This window comes from Capra hircus, chromosome 14 (genome assembly GCF_001704415.2).
Source record: "Capra hircus breed San Clemente chromosome 14, ASM170441v1, whole genome shotgun sequence".
In the NCBI taxonomy this organism is placed as follows: domain Eukaryota; kingdom Metazoa; phylum Chordata; class Mammalia; order Artiodactyla; family Bovidae; genus Capra; species Capra hircus.
This window is the reverse complement of record NC_030821.1, coordinates 1,036,468-1,056,155: the sequence shown is the minus strand read 5'-3', so window position 1 is coordinate 1,056,155 and position 19,688 is coordinate 1,036,468. Positions and strand designations below refer to the sequence as shown.

The 19,688-nt window shown below is 45.0% G+C and overlaps 1 protein-coding gene across 4 annotated transcripts in view; it reads right to left on the bottom strand.

The window, feature by feature from the left end:
- The window catches only part of TAF2 (TATA-box binding protein associated factor 2), a 92,887-nt gene continuing 73,852 nt past the window's right edge, over window positions 654–19,688 (bottom strand). For 3 of the 4 annotated variants that reach the window (XM_018058151.1, XM_018058153.1, XM_018058155.1), the window contains one exon: window positions 654–2,185. In XM_018058151.1, coding sequence (XP_017913640.1) covers window positions 1,923–2,185 — 263 coding nt within the window. In that variant the 3' untranslated portion in view covers window positions 654–1,922. The remainder of the gene's footprint in view (window positions 2,186–19,688) is intronic. The other variant, XM_018058152.1, reaches the window with a different exon arrangement.

The following is a 19,688-nucleotide window of genomic DNA, read 5'->3' as shown; positions in this document are numbered from 1 at the left end:
GGAAAATCCCATGGACGGAGGAGCCTGGTGGGCTGCAGTCCATGGGGTCGCGAAGAGTTGGACACGACTGAGTGACTTCACTTTCACTTTTCCCTTTCATGCACTGGAGAAGGAAATGGCAACCCACTCCAGTACTCTTGCCTGGAAAATCCCAGGGACGGGGGAGCCTGGTGGGCTGCCATCTATGGGGTCGCACAGAGTCCGACATGACTGAAGCAACTTAGCAGCAGCAGCAACTATAAATATGAATTTTCATTGTTTATATCTATCCACCAGGTTAAAGAACAGAAAGCTCAGCATAAAAAGTGTGCCTCATGAGAAACATCCAATGTAGATAGCCAATTTAGAAAAATGCATAGCAAACAGCTCCTAGCACCATGCTTGCTATATAAGAGGCCACTAAATTATATTACTCATTGCTGACTTCATACCTCACATAGTTATTTTGAAATGTATCCTCCAATCATCTGAAAATACGTCTCTTCTGCTGAGAAAACTCTGTCCCCTCTGCCTACTGAAACCATTCTTCCTAACAGGGCCATCTCAAATCCTACCTATCCAACAGCTCTCTTCAAACTTGTGAACAGGTATATTATATACACACAGAAAGAGAAAGGCAACAGAAGCTATGAGAAAACACAACGGCAAAATGATCGATTTAAAAAGTTATTTATTAAACAAGTATATTTAAGCCCAACATTACCAAATCCCTTTGAAACATCTATTCTGGGAAGAAGTATTCAGTCACACTTTCTAAATGATAAGGGGAATGATTAAAATAGAACAGGTATGAGCAACATTTTTAGGCAAACAACAAAGCACATGGTAAATTTGGAAATTAAAAAACCCACACAAGCATTCAAACTATTGAAGTAGGAAACCAAAATGTTTCGTATGTTTTTTAAATACTGCTGGTATACTCACGCTGAGGGTCAAAATGTCTACATTTACGCTTATGAACAGCATATAAACACCTTTTTAAGGTACCATCGTTAAGAGAAATAATTTTAGAATATGTATTGGGTGTATTAATTGTGCACATTTGGTAAACATGTTCTACATATGAATGTATTCACTTATACTTAATGAAAAAAAGGAAGTTATAATTTAAACATCTTGATTTGAGAACCGTGGATTTGGTAGTTTTGTTAAAGTCCAACAACATAATGACCAAATGTGCTATCAAAAGAGCCTTTTTTTTTTAAGCTGCCTCTGAAAACTTCAGCATTGGCTTCTACAGTTAACAGATACACACAAAAACACGCAACAGAAGAGCCCTCTAGAAAAGGCTCCAGCATTCAGTAGTTCCAAATGGTGCTATACAATCTTTCACTGGAAACAGTGGTTTTACCACAGGCTTGGCAGTAGCTTCTGTTTAAAACATAACTTTGTACCATCGTATCAATCAAAGGCTTTAAAACATAATTGACTTTGGCAGTGCACACGGAGACCATGATGCGATGGGGGCTGCCCGTGCACACGAGGCCCTGAGGGAGGGTCTGCTCTGTGTGTGTGTCCAGGAAGAGACCGGATGAGGTGGTTTACTCAGGACGATAAAACACATTTTCCTAATTAGGTTTCAACTGCATAAATAATATAAATCAAATATTTAGAACTTGAGTCTCTACAAGAGGTGACTTTTTCTATCATCTTCCCAGCTGATGAAGGGCTGGGTCTGTATACTGTTCTGTATGCAGGGGAGCGGCCCCCGGCCCGTCTCAGTCTGCGTGCTGTCCCGTCTCAGTCTGCGTGCTGTCCCGTCTCAGTCTGCAGTCTCAGTCTGCATGCCGTTCTGCACGCAGGGGGAGCGGCCGCCGGCCCGTCTCAGTCTGCGTGCGGTCCCGTCTCAGTCTGCATGCCGTTCTGCACGCAGGGGGAGCGGTCCCCCGGCCCGTCTCAGTCTGCGCGCGGTCCCGGCCGGCTCAGTCCGACAGGGGCGGGGAGCGCGCGGACCTGCCGCCGGCGGGGCTGGGGAAGGCGAGCGGCGCCCGGCCCCGCTCCCGGCCGTCCCGCTTGTGCTTGTGCCTGTGCTTGTGCTTGTGCTTCTTCTTCCTCTTCTTGTGCTCGCGGTGGTGGTGGTGGTGGTGCTCGCCGTGCCTGGAGGACGCGGGCTCCTTGCCAAACACCGACAGCGGAGCTGCTGCGGCCGGATGGACACTCATCTCCAGAGGGGGCTGCTCTTTACCTTCAAGGTGAAAAACACTCAAATGAATTCCTGTTGTAACAAGGAAAGGGAACTCAAAGGGAGCTGGTGGCGGGACAGAAAAGATGACGGGCTCCTCAGTGTTCACCGCGTCCATGGAAAAAACTAGGAATGGGAGAAGTATCCAACTGAGACATCCAATCAGTTACACAAACGTTAACTTTTCAGCACTGTGAGAAGGCAATATTTCAATTCCTTGCAGTCTATACAAATTATGACATAGACCAGTGTGCTATCAAACCATCTTCTGGAAATTAACACTTAATAGTTCAAAGTACCATGAAGCAACATGACCAGACGTGTCTCTTACAGATCAAGACCGACGCTGGTCAACGGAGACACAGCTCTGGAACCGCAGCTCTGCTCTGGGCTCGGGGCTGGGAAGGGCAGCTCTACAGGCAGGCGTGGTCCCCCTGCGCTCTGCAGACACAGGGCTGCTGGCTAATCAACCACAAGCGAAGCTTTGCAGCAACCCTGCCTTCGGCGAGCCTAGTGGAGCCCTTCCCACCAGCATTCGCTCACTGTGTCACTGCCACGTTTTGGTAATTTTTACAATGTTTCAAAATATTTCCATCAGTGAAAAGACTGACTTGCTGAGGGCTCAGATGGTGGTTAGCATTTTTTGACTGAGGTATGTACACTTTGAAAGATACAACCCCAGTGCACACTTAACAGACAACAGTATAATAAAACATAACTTTCAGATGAAATGGGAAAATTCAGCATGTATTTTATCCCACCTAAAAATGGAGCAAACGTCTTTGAAGGTTCTTTCTGTTTCCAACGTTCTATGATCTATAATAGCGAGTAATGTACAGAATTTCCTGCTTCCTCCAGACCGTGCAATCCTGGGGCCATGCCCAGAGAATCCTCTCTCTGTGTGTTATCCTGGCTAATGGTACCACTTTACATGCAGCCAACTAAGAAAAGGGGCTTCCCTTTTCTTAGGGAAGTAGCTCAGTGGTAAAGAATCTGCCCGCAATGCAGGAGATGCGGGTTTGATCCCTGGGTTGGGAACATCCCTTGGAGGAGGAAATGGCAACCACTCCAGGGACAGAGGAGCCTGGCGGGCTCCAGCCCATGGGGTCACAAGAGTAGGATGCGACTTAGCAACTAAATTACCGCCACCAGGAAAATAACGTGGAAGAATCATCTCAGGGCCTCTCCCTTGTAGACTAGTTGGCTACCGAGTCTCGTTTATTTTTACTTCCCAGAATCTCTTAAATCTGCCCCTCTATCCTGTCTGTGCTAACTCAGACCACCTCATCTCACTTGGATCAGAGTGCTCGCCTACTAACTGGCTTCTTCGCCTGAAGTGTCTTACACTTGAATCCACACCTTACACAGCTGCAGAGCAGTGGTTCTAAACCAGGGGCGACCTTTCTCCCCAGGGGCTGTCTGACAACGTCTGGAGACACTCTGGTTGTCAGAATTGGAGTGGGACAGCCCCCAAATGCAGACAATTCTCAGGGCCCAAAATGTCAATGGAGCTGGGGTTCAGAGGCCCTGCTGCGCAGCTCTGCTCCTAAAAACCCTGACCGTGATTACTTGTCTAAGAACTCAGGCAGCTCTACTGACAGAACAAAATCCTTAAGACTTCAGTGCGGGAATTCCTGTGCGAACGTGTATATATATCCACTTTAATATGTATATACATATGTACACACACACACATATATATTTACCCAAACTAGACCAAGTGTTTCACTAAAATGGACTCTAATGCAGGAGTTTCTTTTCTTTTTTAAAGCATAAATTCTCAGAGCTAATTTTGATCCAATTCAGCCCCAAGCCATGTTTTTTGTTTTGTTTTGTTTTTTAACCCAAAGCAGCATCACCAGAGAATTTTTCTAAAGATCAACTTTTAGCACTATGTTTACTGACAGTTTATAATCCGAATCTTGAATCTATCTTATCTTTCACCATTCCTTTCTATATGCTCTAGACTAGCCCTTTCACAGCTCTGTGTGTGTGTCTGTAAATGCTATCCCTGGGCTTGGAATGGCCTTCCCTTATTTCTGGCCTGACCTGCATGTTCGTGTAAAAAGCAGCAGGAACTACATGGGGACTGGGAGCGGCGGTGAACTGGCCCTGATCTCAGCTCTCCTGGAGTTTAACAGACTCGCAAAGAGAAGCAAGCATCCCCGGGAGGACCAGCAGAAAGACAGAGGCAGAATCAAACAGGCGCACAGCTGGAGACCTCAGTTAGCAGGGCAGCCGGAGCGAATCAGGGACGCACTGCTGCAAGGAAGTCACATTTAAACTGCAATCTGAAGGAGGGGGAAGGAGAGGAAAAAACATTCAGGTTCTTCAGTGATTTAAAACAGCTCAAACATCATTTTGGAAGAAAATTTTCACCAAACTTCCCCAAAAGAATTAGCTTCTACAACATAATACAGATGAGGAAATTAAGACCCAGAGAAAGTAAGCAACTTGCCCACGGTGGTGCTAGGAAATCTGAGCCACAAAACCTAACAGCCCTAGGGCAGGGCCAGGGCCGAGCTCGGGGCCACTGCGCACACCCGCCTCTCTCTGGCCCCTCCCACGAGACGCAGCTCCTGGAGGGCGGGGCCTCACCGCTGTCTCTCAGGGCACCGCGCAGTATCCAGCATCCTCCACTTCCCCACACCTGCTCAGTGAAGGAATTAGTGTCACAAATTCATGTAACTGTTGTGTTTCTTTTTAAACAGGATGTCAGGTGAACTCAGCTGACAAAATGCAATTTAAAGGCCACTGATTTTGAAGGGAGAGGACTAAGCGAAAACTATTAGTTCAGAAACAGAAACAAGCTGTTAAAGGCAGTTCATTAAGCTGGTACTGGCGACTGTGCTTTCTTTGTGCCAGGTACTACTCCAGCATTTCGGGACAAGTGGATGGGCTTACATTCCTGTCCTCACAGATTATCCACACCCCGTACTACCACAAAATTAGTTTTATATTCATGATGTTTTGAACGCTAACACTAACAGTAACACAAAAAAGGAGAGAGATTGTACACAGGAGCTAGTTTGGGGACCTGGTACTTTTGAAATAACTGGTGCCCAGAAAAAGAAAAAAATTTGAGAGATATCTGATTTACAGTTAAATATGCTACTATATACTTTTAATTTTCATTTCAAATGAACTACATAACTATATTCTCAATTCTACAAATATGGGAATACAAGTCCCTACCTAACAGAATACACATAACCAAGTGACAGGGGAAGTAATAAAGCCTCACAGATTCCTTTAACCCCTATCCATTACTTAGCCAGGCTACGTCAACAGACTGCAAAGCTTCCCAGCTGGCAGTCTGCACTGCTTGGAGTCTGAGGTCCTTTTCTCCACCGAGAGACATTTTACCATCCAATCCTAACCTGCCAAGCTACTTGGATTGCAGAAAAGCCACTGGTTATACCAGGAACTGCACTTCCCAGTGGAGGCGACTGCCAAGCGTACAAGCCAGAGTCTTCCTTTCCAGGGGACACTGTTAACCACTTCAAAAGTAAAGCCAATCTCTTGTTTGGAGGTCTTACAACCCGCATTCAAGATACACCGACTATAGATCTTACATTTCTTGCATATCAAAACCACCAGATATCATCTCGTGCCAGTCAAAATGGCCATCATAAAAACATCCACCAACAATAAACGCGAGACAGGACGGGCACAGCGTGTGAACCCTCCTACCTTGCTGATGGGGACATAAACTGGCACAGTCACGATGGAAAACAGTATGAAGGTTCTTTAAAAATCTAAAAATACAGCCCTCCCACTCCTGGGCACACACCCACGGGAAACGCGGTCTGAGAGGCTGCGAGCACCCATGGTCACTGCGGCGACGTCCACAGCAGCCAAGACAATGGAAGAAGCTAAGTGTCCTGTTCCAGAGGAACACATCAAGACGTGGCGCGCACACGCGCCGGAGTATGGCTCAGCCGTGGAAAGGAAGCCGTGATGCCGTCTGCAGCAGCGTGGAAGGACCTGCAGGCCATCACACTGAGTGGAGTCAGCCAGACAGAGAAGGAGAAAGACTGTGTGACACAGCTTATTCAGAGACTCTAAAAGGGACGATACCAAATGAGCTCATCACAAAGCAGAGATAGGCCGGGAGACTTAGAGAGCAAACTTCCGGCCGCCGGGGTGGGGCAGCCGGGACGCTGGGGTGGAAGGCGATCCTGCTGGGTTCGAAGTAGACAGCTAACAAGGGTCTGCTTGGGCAGCGTGGGGAATTCTGCCGACACCGTGTGACAACCTGAATGGGAGAAGTGAAAGAGAACAGATACGCGTATGCGTGTGAGTGAGCCACTCTGTGGGCATGTGAGACTATTGCAGCACTGTGAACCGACTACCCTCTAGCGAAAAATGAAAAGTTAGAAAAATCAAACACATCTTGCATTTCTCTTGATTAGCATAAAGTCTATTAAGGAGACAATGGATTAGCTAGATCCAAGGATAAAGGTGTTAGGAACTAGGGCTTCTAGGACAAATGGCTGATTGCAGGTCTGGATAGAATATTTACAAGATGAGCCTGAAACATCAGGTATAATAGTAGAAAGGAAGTTAAAAGTCTACTCAAAAATTTAAGAGTCAACTTAAGGGTTTCTCACCAATCGGAGTTGGAAAAATTTGAATTTGATAAAGATAATAACTTCTATGACTAGAAGTGATTGGTCACCACTGGAGGATGTTGGCCAATTTACTCTTTTGAAACTGACTAAATACACAAAGAGAATCAAGTCTTTTTCTTTCCTTGGCTATATGAGCTATACCAATGGATAACAACAGACCACCCAGCTTCACAGGAATAATCAACTTATAAATAAAAACAGAAAGATGAATTAGAATGTCACAATCTTGCAATCCTTAATGAATTAATGGACTGATGCTTTGAATGTATTAGTGGATAATCTCATATAAAAAGTCAACTAGACACTGTACACTTCCAGATGGAAGAACATACCACCATCCATAAACCTGAATCCAATTAAGCTTCCAGATACAACTATAAAGTTAAAGGAAATATAGAGGACTCTAGTATTTTAATTATATCACAATTAGCAAAACACAGACTTGAAAACTAAAGATCAAAACCCTGGTGTTTACAACAAATACATATTGTAAAGGGGGGAAAAGAAAAAAACAACGGACTGGAAACTTCTAATTTTAAAGATGTAAAGGATGTATCTGTCAATTGCTTCTGTGGACAAGGATTCAAACAAATACAGCACTAAAAATAAGGGCATTTATGAATGACTCAACTGGAATGTACATAATAACTGAATATTTAATGATACAAAAAACCTTTACATTTTAAAGTACAAGAATATTATCATGGCTATCAGTTGTTAAAGCCCTTATCTTTTACAGATACACACAGAATTATTTATCCATAAAATATGTAAGATTTGTTTCAAAATTATTGAGAAGGGTAGAAATGGGGTGGCTATAGCTTAAACAAGACTGATCATTTCTGTAGCTAAGTAAAGGTTAGAGGAGGCTCTTTATACTAGTCTGACAACTTCACAGTTCTAATAAAATCATTTTTTAAAAAGAACAAGTTACAACAAATCAGCACTATCTGTAAAAGTGTTAAATGCTCATACTTTTAATTTAGAAAGTTCATTCCTAGAAACATACCCTACAAATGTGCTAATGCATAAGTGCAAAGAAATATATACAAAAATATTCATTAGAATAGAACGTCAGATAAAACCTAGTATTACTCTATCATCATACTAACCTTTAGCTCTTAAGTTTTCATTTATATAGACAATATATATTTTTTATTTGTTTAATTTCTTTTCTGAATAATTTTTACCAGGTCTAATTCAACATGGTAAGAAAATACAACTTCTCTCTCATGTGAACCCATCTAACAGTCAGATTTGAGCTTACTTTCATACTAGCATCATGATGTAATAGTTACTCCACAGAATCGCTACTGGAAAAAACGCGTCTATTACCGTCCCCATGACATGGACAGTAACACGCACAACTCCACATACCCATCATTTTAGGGGTTTGCAGGATGCCTCAGCACTTGTCCTCTCAAGGTCAGGCAACATTCATTTAAAAGCTGATGAAGCCCCTTTAAACTAAACCGCTGCTACTCACCCGAAATTAACAGAACACTGCAAGCTGCCTAAACTCCCACAGAAACCAGAAATTAAAACCAAAGTTAATGGCAGCACTTTAGTGACGTAAAACATGTCTCTACTGCAGATAGACTCTTCAGGAAAAGAAGATGAAAGCAATTCACAATACCGTAGTCTGCCCACTGCAAGTTACAGACAAAGAACACAACAGATGGTCAGCTTTGTTGTTCCATCTAACATAAAATCTTTCCTAGAGGCCTCAGCAGTTCACTGTGGATAAGGGTTAGCTGCAGTCAATTTAACAAATGCAAAGCAAACAAAAAAGGTATTTAAGACAAACCTAATGTAGAGGCTTTCCAGCCCATTTGATAAAAGTGCTAGTAACAGTGAGTAGCCTGCTAATTCCATTAAATTCATCACATTCGGTATCTATTTACATTTAACACAAAACCTGCAGTTTCTGTTAGAAGTCTGAAGTCTGTTCTTCGGGCTCTTCAAATTTTAAAAGAAAGTGTAGAATTGTATAATAATTTAAAGAAAAAAATCCAAGTCTTTTTTTAGTTTCAGAAGAAAGAACTCTAGCCTTTTTTAAAAAAAAAAAAAAAAGGATTTCTGAACCAGGACAGCGCCTTTCTGACTGTTAGGTAACCAGCAACCCCTTCTCAGCACTGCAGGAGCTCTGTTCCTCCCTCCCAGCAGAAACCCACCCCAGGGGTCCCCTCAGCCCCTCCTGCCACCCACCTCCCCTGCTCCCAGGGCAGCCCCAGGGGAGGGAGAGGAGGGGAGGGGGCGTCGGGGGAGGGGCGTCGGGGGAGGGGAGGGGAGGAGGGGAAGGGGTGCTGGGGGAGGGGAGGGGGGAGGGGAGGGAGGGGAGGGGGAGGGGAGGGGAGGGGAGGGGGGAGGGGAGGGGAGGGAGGGGGAGGGGAAGGGACCCTGGGGGAGGGGAGGGGGGAGGGGAAGGGACCCTGGGGGAGGGGAGGGGACAGGAGGGGGCGCCGGGCCGAGGAGAGGTGTGCACAGTGCACCCAGCCCCGCAGCCCTCCTCCGATTCCCTCCCCAGCTCGGGAGAAGGTCAAGTTAAATGACAATGAACACTCCTGCTGCTCCTCAGTTCTTACCCCAAATGGCAGAACTCACCAAACATGCTCTACCCCTGCCCTAAAACATTCCCCCGCAGGGATGGGGGAGCCTGGTGGGCTGCCATCTACGGGGGCGCACAGAGTCCGACACACTGACGCGACTTAGCACCAGCAGCAGCAGCAGCCTGTGCAAGGAAAGGGAAACCGGCTTTGGGGGGAGGGGTTGGAGAGCACACCTTGACCTCTGCTCTCCTTGGCAGGGTCCATCCCTCCCAGATGATGTCTGCACACATCCCATCTCTCAGCAGACATCTGGGGGGCCAGCCCTAGGGCGGGCAGCTCAGAAACAGCAAGCAGCGTCTTAAGCGCCAAAGCAGACCGCCCGGCGCAACACAAAAGGGACCGCGGGAATGGAAAGCAAGTCCCGGCCTGAAGCTGCCTCTTTTTCTGAGAGAAGCTGGAAATGTGAATCTTCATCTGCAATTTCATTTTCAGTCCCCTACTTCAAAAAATTTTTGTAAGAATTCTATAGCCAAATAAAAGGTGCCTTAGTTGGATGAGCTTGAATAAAGCCCTGCAAACCCACCTGTGAACTTTTATCTAGCATCACCAGAGATTTAAGAGAGCTCCCAGGGCCCCTCACCACTACCAGGAGCCTCCCTGCCAGAGCCCTAGGCCACGGTGGATGCCACAGCAGGAGGCCCCAGCCTCTGCTCCTCTCTCACTGCCCTCATCCTCTGGGCTGGGTTAGAGCTGTGCTGCTCACATAGCAAAAAACAGAAGAGCTTTATGACCCGGATAATCACGATGGTGTGATCACTCACCTAAGCCTGGCATCCTGGAACGTGAAGTCAAGGGGGCCTTAGAAAGCATCACTACCAACAAAGCTAGTGGAGGTGATGGAATTCCAGTTGAGCTATTTCAAATCCTGAAAGATGATGCTGTGAAAGTGCTGCACTCAATATGCCAGCAAATTTGGAAAAGTCAGCAGTGGCCACAGGGCTGGAAAAGATCAGTTTTCATTTCAATTCCAAAGAAAGGCAATGCAAAAGAATGCTCAAACTACCGCACAATTGCACTCATCTCACATGCTAGTAAAGTAATGCTCAACATTCTCCAAGCCAGGCTTCAGCAATACGTGAACTGTGAACTTCTTGATGTTCAAGCTGGTTTTAGAAAAGGCAGAGGAACCAGAGATCAAATTGCCAACATCCTCTGGATCATGGAAAAAACAAGCGAGTTCTAGAAAAACATCTATTTCTGCTTTATTGACTATGCCAAAGCCTTTGACTGTGTGGATCACAATAAACTGTGGAAAATTCTGAAAGAGATGGGAACACCAGACCACCTGACCTGCCTCTTGAGAAACCTATATGCAGGTCAGGAAGCAAGTTAGAATTGGACATGGAACAACAGATTGGTTCCAAATAGGAAAATGAGTACGTCAAGGCTGTATATTGTCACCCTGCTTATTTAACTTCTATGCAGAGCACATCATGAGAAACGCTGGGCTGGAAGAAGCACAAGCTGGAATCAAGATTGCCAGGAGAAATATCAATAACCTCAGATACGCAGATGACACCACCCTTACGGCAGAAAGTGAAGAGGAACTAAAAAGCCTCTTGATGAAAGTGAAAGAGGAGTGAAAAAGCTGGCTTAAAGCTCAACATTCAGAAAATGAAGATCATGGCATCCGGTCCCATCACTTCATGGGAAATAGATGGGGAAACAATGGCAGATTTTATTTTTCTGGGCTCCAAAATCACTGCAGATGGTGACTGCAGCCATGAAATTAAAAGACGCTTACTCCTTGGAAGGAAAGTGATGACCAACCTAGACAGCATATTAAAAAGCAGAGACATTACTTTGCCAACAAAGGTGTATCTAGTCAAGGCTGTGGTTTTTCCTGTGGTCATGTATGGATGTGAGAGTTGGACTGTGAAGAAAGCTGAGCGCCGAAGAATTGATGCTTTTGAACTGTGGTGTTGGAGAAGACCCTTGAGAGTCCCTTGGACTGCAAGGAGATCCAACAGTCCATTCTAAAGGAGATCAGCCCTGGGATTTCTTTGGAAGGAATGATGCTAAAGCTGAAGCTCCAGTACTTTGGCCACCTCATGCGAAGAGTTGACTCATTGGAAAAGACTCTGATGCTGGGAGGGACTGGGGCCAGGAGGAGAAGGGGACAGAGGATGAGATGGCTGGATGGCATCACTGACTCGATGGACGTGAGTCTGAGTGAACTCCGGGAGTTGGTGATGGACAGGGAGGCCTGGCGTGCTGCGATTCATGGGGTCGCAAAGAGTCGGACTGGACTGAGGAACTGAACTGAGTGCCCTTTCTCTTGGAAACACTGTTACACATAGTAGCTGGGTTTGATACTTCTATTCTTCTGTATAGTGTAAGTTAAAAAGGGTTTTCGTTGGCTAGTTTGGGAACGTTACCTATCAAATACAACATGTCTACCGGAAACCTGTTTTTAGAATTCCAAAGGAAAATACAAGTATGAGTTAAACTTTTGGAACGCTATCATTTGCAGTATCAATGTTTTCTAAACTCTGATAACGTCACTGATGAATTTTAAGACGTGCTCAGTGGTCACTGCCGCTTCACTGGTGCTAGAGGGTGAAGAACATGCCTGCACTGCAGGAGAGCCTGGTCTGACCCCTGGGTCAGGAAGAATCCCTGAAGGAGGGAACGACTACCGACTCCATCATTCTTGCCTTAAGAATTCCATGGACAGAGGAGCCTGGCACGCCACAGCCCATGGGGTCGCAAGGAATCGATCACCACTGAACGACTAACCGTTTCAGCGGTCAGAGCGCAGAGCACAAATATATTTAAGGGAAACTCCAAAGGCAAATTAAAGGCCATATTCAAAATGAAGCTTTACACATCAGCCCATGTAACACCCTGGTGGCGTAAGGGGCCCGACCCTGAAGCCACCAGGGCCACAGCGGCAGCGTTCTCCTCCTCCTCACGACGATGCTCTTACCGCCTCTCCAGTCTTCCCACGTGATGCTACGAGAACTGGAACTGTAAAGAGACTCGAAAAAAGGTGAAGATGAAGCAACATGAAACGGTGACACAGAGGTGCACTGGTGGACACAGAACGGCGTTAAGATCTGCTTCTATACATAGGCTAGTACGCCACGTCGCTAGGAAAAACCAAACAAACATGCTTGGATTTTTCACTAGAATAAGAATTTATTAGACAGAATTTATTTTCCTAAAGGCATGGAAGGTAGGTGAAGTGTCACTCTCCAATTATATCAGATTGAGGTTTGAAATGCCCTAAGCGTTATCATTTTAAAAGATGTAGAAAAATTTTCATGTCTGATAAACTCTTAATAAGTATAAGAAAGCAAAATTACTCTAAACCCCAAACAAAACCAGAGAATACAAAATTGGCAAGGGAGGGCCAAGCACTGTCAAGATTCATGTATTAAAGGTAAGTGCTGAAGTCTTCAGCTAACTTCCTTCTGAAATACACTCTGTGAGCAACTGTTTCAATAAATGACGACAGCATACAGAGAGACATGGCTGCCAGCAGCCTGAGGCCTCAGAGAGCGCGCGCGCGCGCGCACACACGCGCACACACACACACGCACACACACACACACACACACACACACACACACACGGGCAACCAGCAGCCGAGGCCTCAGAGAGCACACATACACACACAGAGAGGCGGCCGCCAGCAGCCAGGCCCTGAGACCCCTGGGCTCTGCGGGGCCACTTCTGTTCAATCTCCTACTCCTCCCAGCTGGCTCCTGAGCTCCTCAAGGCAATAAACAGTTCCTCTTCTGTTTACATGATTAAAAACATGGTTTATGTAAGCAAGCTCCATCGGTTGGCATTGGGAAGCCTGACTAATGACTTTTGGAAAAACTATTTTTTTAAAAATGATTTTGCTTATGTATCTTATTTTTACTCCCTGTCCCTCCAAAATCTGAAGGCTGAGTCTCTCTTCATCAGCATCACTTGTTTACTCTATTTGGACGACAATCTTCATTTTGTAAGAACAAGAACAGAGTAAACAGAAGACAATGTAAAACAGTCAAACTGGGGAATAATCACATCGAAACAGAATTCTTTTGGAAACCTAAGTCCAATAAGTATGAAATAATTTAAAAGACAAAATATGTTAGTCTTCTAGGTATATATAGCATCAAGTCCTCATGACTGATCATGCATGATCAACTGTAAAAACTGTCATGGGGAGGGTGAGAGGAGAAATAAGTTGACTATTCTATAAAGTTATAAAGGTATAGATTTGACAGTTTCTAGGGAAGCTGACATCTTTCAAACTAGAATATTCTCTGAAAGAGCACTGCAAGGAAGGAGTAAAATGTTACATCATAGGTCTCTTTAAACAGCCTAACGCAGCGCTGGAGCGACAAGCGGCCGAGAGGAGATACCCCACGTCCAAGGTCAGAGACACCCCAGTAAGACGGCAGGCACTGAGAGATGGCATCAGAGGGCAGACAGACAGAAACCACAGTCACAGACAACTAGCCAATCTGATCACACAGACCACAGCTTGTCTAACTCAATGAAACCATGAGCCATGCCCTGTAGGGCCACCCAAGACGGGCGGGTCATGGTGGAGAGGTCTGACAGAATGTGGTCCACAGAGAAGGGAATAGCAAGCTACTTCAGTATTCCTGCCTGAGAAGCCCATGAACAGTATGAAAAGGCAAAAAGATAGGACCCTGAAAGATGAACTCCTCAGGTTGGGAGGTGCCCAATATGCTACTGGAGATCAGTGGAGAAATAACTCCAGAAGAATAAAGGGATGGAGTCAAAGCAAAAACAATACCTAGCTGTGGATGTGACTGGTGATAGAAGCAAGATCCGATGCTGTAAAGAGCAATATTCCATAGGAATCTAGAATGTCAGGTGCATGAATCAAGGCAAATTGGAAGTGGTCAAACAGGAGATGGCAAGAGTGAACGTCGACATTCTAGGAATCACCGAACTAAAATGGACTGGAATGGGTGAATTTAACTCAGGTGACCATTGTAACTACTACGGTGGGCAAGAATCCCTAAGAAGAAATGGAGTAGCCCGCATAGTCAACAAAAGAGTCCAAAATGCAGTGAAGTGAAGTGAAGTCGCTCACTTGTGCCCGACTCTTTGTGACCCCATGGATAGTAGCCTGCACCAAGCTCCTCTATCCATGGAATTTCCAAGGCAAGAAGTACTGGAGTGGGTTGCCATTTCCTTCTCCAGTACGTCTCCAAAATGCAGTACTTGGATGCAGTCTCAAAAATGACAGAATGATCTCTGTGCGTTTCTAAGGCAAACCATTCAATATCATAGTGATCCAAGACTATACCCGGAACAGTAACTTTGAAGAAGCCGAAGTTGGATGGTTTTATGAAGACCTACAATACCTTTTAGAACAAACACTCAAAATAGATATCCTTTTCATTATAGGGGACTGGAATGCAAAAGTAGGAAGTTAAGAAACACCTGGAATAACAGGCAAATTTGGCCTTGGAGTACAGAATGAAGCAGGGCAAAGGCTCACAGCATTACGCTAAGAGAATGCACTGGTCATAGCAAATACCCTCTTCCAACAACACAACAGAAGGCTCTACACATGGACATCACCAGATGGTCAACACCGAAATCAGACTGATTATACTCTTTGTAGCCAAATATGGAGAAGCTCTATACAGTCAGCAAAAACAAGACTGGGAGCTGACTGTGGCTCAGATCATGAACTCCTTATTGCCAAATTCAGACTCAAATTGAAGAAAGTAGAAACCACTAGACCATTCAGGTATGACCTAAATCAAATCCCTAATGATTATGCAGTGGAAGTGAGAAATAGATTTAAGGGACTGGATCTGATAAACAGACTGCCTGATGAAGTATGGACAGAGGTTCATGACACCATACACAAGAGAGGGATCAAGACCATCCCCATGGAAAAGAAATGCAAAAAAGCAAAATGGTTGTCTGGGGAGGCCTTACAAATAGCTGTGAAAAGAAGGGAAGCGAAAAGCAAAGGAGAAAAGGAAAGGTATATCCATTTGAATGCAGAGTTCCAAAGAATAGCAAGGAGAGATAAGAAAGACTTCCTCAGTGATCAATGCAAACAAATAGAGGAAAAAAACAGGATGATAAAGACTTAAGAGATACCAAGGGAACATTTCATGCAAAGATGGGCTTGATAAAGGACAGAAATGGTATGGACCTAACAGAAGCAGAAGATATTAAGAAGAGGTGGCAAGAATACACAGAAGAACTGTACAAAAAAGATCTTCACGACACAGATAATCACGATGGTGTGATCACTCACTTAGAGCCAGACAACTGGAATGTGAAGTCAAGCGGGCCTTAGGAAGCATCACAATGGACAAAGCTAGTGGAGGTGGTGGAATTCCAGCTGAGCTGTTTCAAATCCTAAAAGATGATGCTGTGAAAGTGCTGCACTCATTATGCCAGCAAATCTGGAAAACTCAGCAGTGGCCACAGGAGAAGAAAAGGTCAGTTTTCATTCCAACCTCAAAGAAAGGCAATGCCAAAGAATGCTCAAACTACCACACAATTGCACTCATCTTACACGCTAGTAAAGTAATGCTCAAAATTCTCCAAGCCAGGCTTCAGCAATATGTGAATTGTGAGCTTCCAGATGTTCGAGCTGGATTTAGAAAAGGCAGAGGAACCAGAGATCAAATTGCCAACATCCGCTGGATCATCAAAAAAGCAAGAGAGTTACAGAAAAACATCTATTTCTGCTTTATTGGCTATGCCAAAGCCTTTGTGTGGATCACAACAAACTGTGAAAAATTCTGAAACAGATGGGAATACCAGGACACCTGACCTGCCTCTTGAGAATCTGTATGCAGGTCAGGAAGCAGCAGTTAGAACTGGACATGGAACAACGGACTGGTCCCAAATAGGAAAAGGAGTACATCAAGGCTGTATATTGTCACCCTGCTTATTTCACTTCAATGCAGAGTCCATCATGAGAAACGCTGGGCTGGAAGAAGCACAAGCTGGAATCAAGACTGCTGGGAGAAATATCAATAACCTCAGATATGCAGATGACACCACCCTTATGGCAGAAAGTGAAGAGGAGCTAAAAAGCCTCTTGATGAAAGTGAAAGAGGAGAGTGAAAAAGTTGGCTTAAAGCTCAACATTCAGAAAACGAAGATCATGGCATCTGGTCCCATCACTTCATGGGAAATAGATGGGGAAACAGTGGCAGACTTTATTTTGGGGGGCTCCAAAATCACTGCAGATGGTGACCGCATCCATGAAATTAAAAGATGCTTACTTCTTGGAAGGAAAGTTATGACCAACCTAGTGAGTGAATGAAGTTGCTCAGTCATGTCTGACTGTTTGCAACCCCATGGACTACAGCCCACTAGGCTCCTCCGTCCATGGGATTCTCCAGACAAGAATACTGGAGTGGGTTGCTATTTCCTTCTCCAGGGGATCTTCCCAACCCCGGGATTGAACCCAGGTCTCCCGCATTGGAGGCAGACGCTTTAACCTCTGAGCTGTCAGGGAAGCCTTGACCAACCTAAACAGCATATTAAAAAGCAGAGACATTATTTTGCCAACAAAGGTCTGTCTAGTCAAGGCTATGGTTCTTCCAGTGGTCATGTATGGATGTGAGTTGGACTCTAAAGAAAGCTGAGCACAGAAGAATTGATGCTTTTGAACCGTGGGAGAAGGTTGGAGAAGACTCTTGAGAGTCCTTTGGACTGCAAGGAGGTCCAACCAGTCTATCCTAAAGGAGATCAGTCCTGGGTGTTCACTGGAAGGACTGATGTTGAAGCTAAAACTCCAATACTTTGGCTACGTGATGCGAAGAGCTGGCTCATTTGAAATGACCCTGATTCTGGGAAAGATTGAAGGCAGGAGGAGAAGGGGATGACAGAGGATGAGACAGTTGGATGGCACCACTGATTCGATGGACATGAGTTTGGGTGGACTTTTGGGAGTTGGTGATGGACAGGGAGGCCTGGCGTGCTGCAGTCCATAGGGCTGCAAAGAGTTGGACACGACTGAGCGACTGAACTGAACTGAGCTGAAATGGCATGCTGCTGCTGCTGCTGCTGAGTCGCTTCAGTCGTGTCCAACTCTGTGCGACCCCATAGACGGCAGCCCACCAGGTTCCGCTGCCCCTCGGATTCTCCAGGCAAGAACACTGGAGCGGGTTGCCATTTCCTTCCCCAATGCATGAAAGTGAAACGTGAAAATGAAGTCGCTTGGTCGTGTCCTACTCTTTGCGACTCCATGGACGGCAGCCCACCAGGCTCCTCCGTCCATGGGATTTTCCAGGCAAGAGCACTGGAGTGGGGTGCCACTGCCTTCTCTGGAAATGGCATAATCGGGGACAATTTTTACCCCTCTTCTCTACGATTTCAAAGTTGTATATAATAGGAGCATATTATTTTTGAAATAGCAAAAAGTGTAATTTTAAAGTCTTTAAGTCAAAGTAATTTTAAGGAAGAAATATGAAGCTGGAGAAAGCAGGCTCTGTGACTTAAGAGTACACTCCAAAGCGACAGTAAACGAAATAGTACGGTGCTGGCACAAAGACAGAAATATAAATCAATGAAACAGGATAAACGCCCAGAAATAAACCCTTACGCCTACAGTCAATTAACTTATGACAAAGGAGGCCAGAGTATACAATGGAGAAAAAAGATAGTCTTTTCAATAAGTGGTGCTGAGAAAACTGGGCTCCCTATAAAATAATGAAATTAAACCATTCTCTAATACCAAATACAACAGCAAACTCAAAATGGATTAAGGATCTAAATGTAAGACCAGATACCATCCCACGTTGAAGGTTAGGAAGGGCGGCGGTGAGGAGATACCCCTCATCCAAGGTAAGGAGCAGCAGCTGCGCTTTGCTGGAGCAGCCGTGAGAGATACCCCATGCCCAAGGTAAGAGAAACCCAAGTAAGATGGTAGGTTTGCAAGAAGCATCAGATGGCAGATACACTGAAACTATACTCACAGAAAACTAGTCAATCTAATCACACTAGGACCACAGCCTTGTCTAACTCAGTGAAACTGAACCATGCCCACAGGGCAACCCAAGACAGGCGGGTGATGGTGGAGAGGTCTGACAGAATGTGGTCCACTGGAGAAGGGAATGGCAAGCCACTTCAGTACTGTTGCCTTGAAAACCCCGTGAACAGTAGGAAAAGGCAAAATGATAGGATACCAAAAGAGGAACTCCCCAGGTCATTAGGAGCCCAATATGCTACTGGAGATCAGTGGAGAAGTAACTCCAGAAAGAATGAAGGGATGAAGCCAAAGCAAAAACAATACCCTGCTGTGGATGTGACTGGTGATAGAAGCAAGGTCCGATGCTGTAAAGAGCAATATTGCACAGGAACCTGGAATGTCAGGTCCATGAATCAAGGCAAACTGGAAGTGGTCAAACAAGAGATGGCAAGGGTGAACGTCTACATTCTAGCAATCAGCGAACTAAAATGGACTGAAATGGGTGGATTTAATTCAAATGACCATTATATCTACTACTGCGGGCAGGAATCCCTCAAAAGAAATGGAGTAGCCATTATGGTCAACAAAAGAGTCCAAAAGGCAGTACTTGGATGCAATCTCAAAAACGACAGAATGATCTCTGTTCATCTCCAAGGCAAACCATTCAATATCACAGGAATCCAAGTCTATGTCCCGACCAGTAATGCTGAAGAAGCTAAAGTTGAACGGTTCTATGAAGACCTACAAGACCTTTTAGAACTAACACCCAAAAAAGATGTCCTTTTCATTATAGGGGACGGGAACGCAAAAGTAGGATGTCAAGAAACACCTGGAGTAACAGGCAAATTTGGCCTTGGAATGTGGAATGAAGCAGGGCAAAGACTAATAGAGTTTTGCCAAGAAAATGCACTGGTCATAGCAAACATCCTCTTCCAACAACACAAGAGAAGACTCTACACATGGACATCACCAGATGGTCAACACCGAAATCAGACTGATTATATTCTTTGCAGCCAAATATGGAGAAGCTCTATACAGTCAACAAAAACAAGACCAGGAGCTGACCGTGGCTGAGATCATGAACTCCTTATTGCCAAATTCAGACTTAAATTGAAGAAAGTAGGGAAAACCGCTAGACCATTCAGGTATGACCTAAATCAAATCCCTTATGATTATGCAGTGGAAGTGAGAAATAGATTTAAGGGCCTAGATCTGATACATAGAGTGCCTGATGAACTATGGAATGAGGTTCGTGACACTGTACAGGAGACAGGGATCCAGACCATCCCCATGGAAAAGAAATGCAAAAAAGCAAAATGGCTGTCTTGGGAGGCCTTACA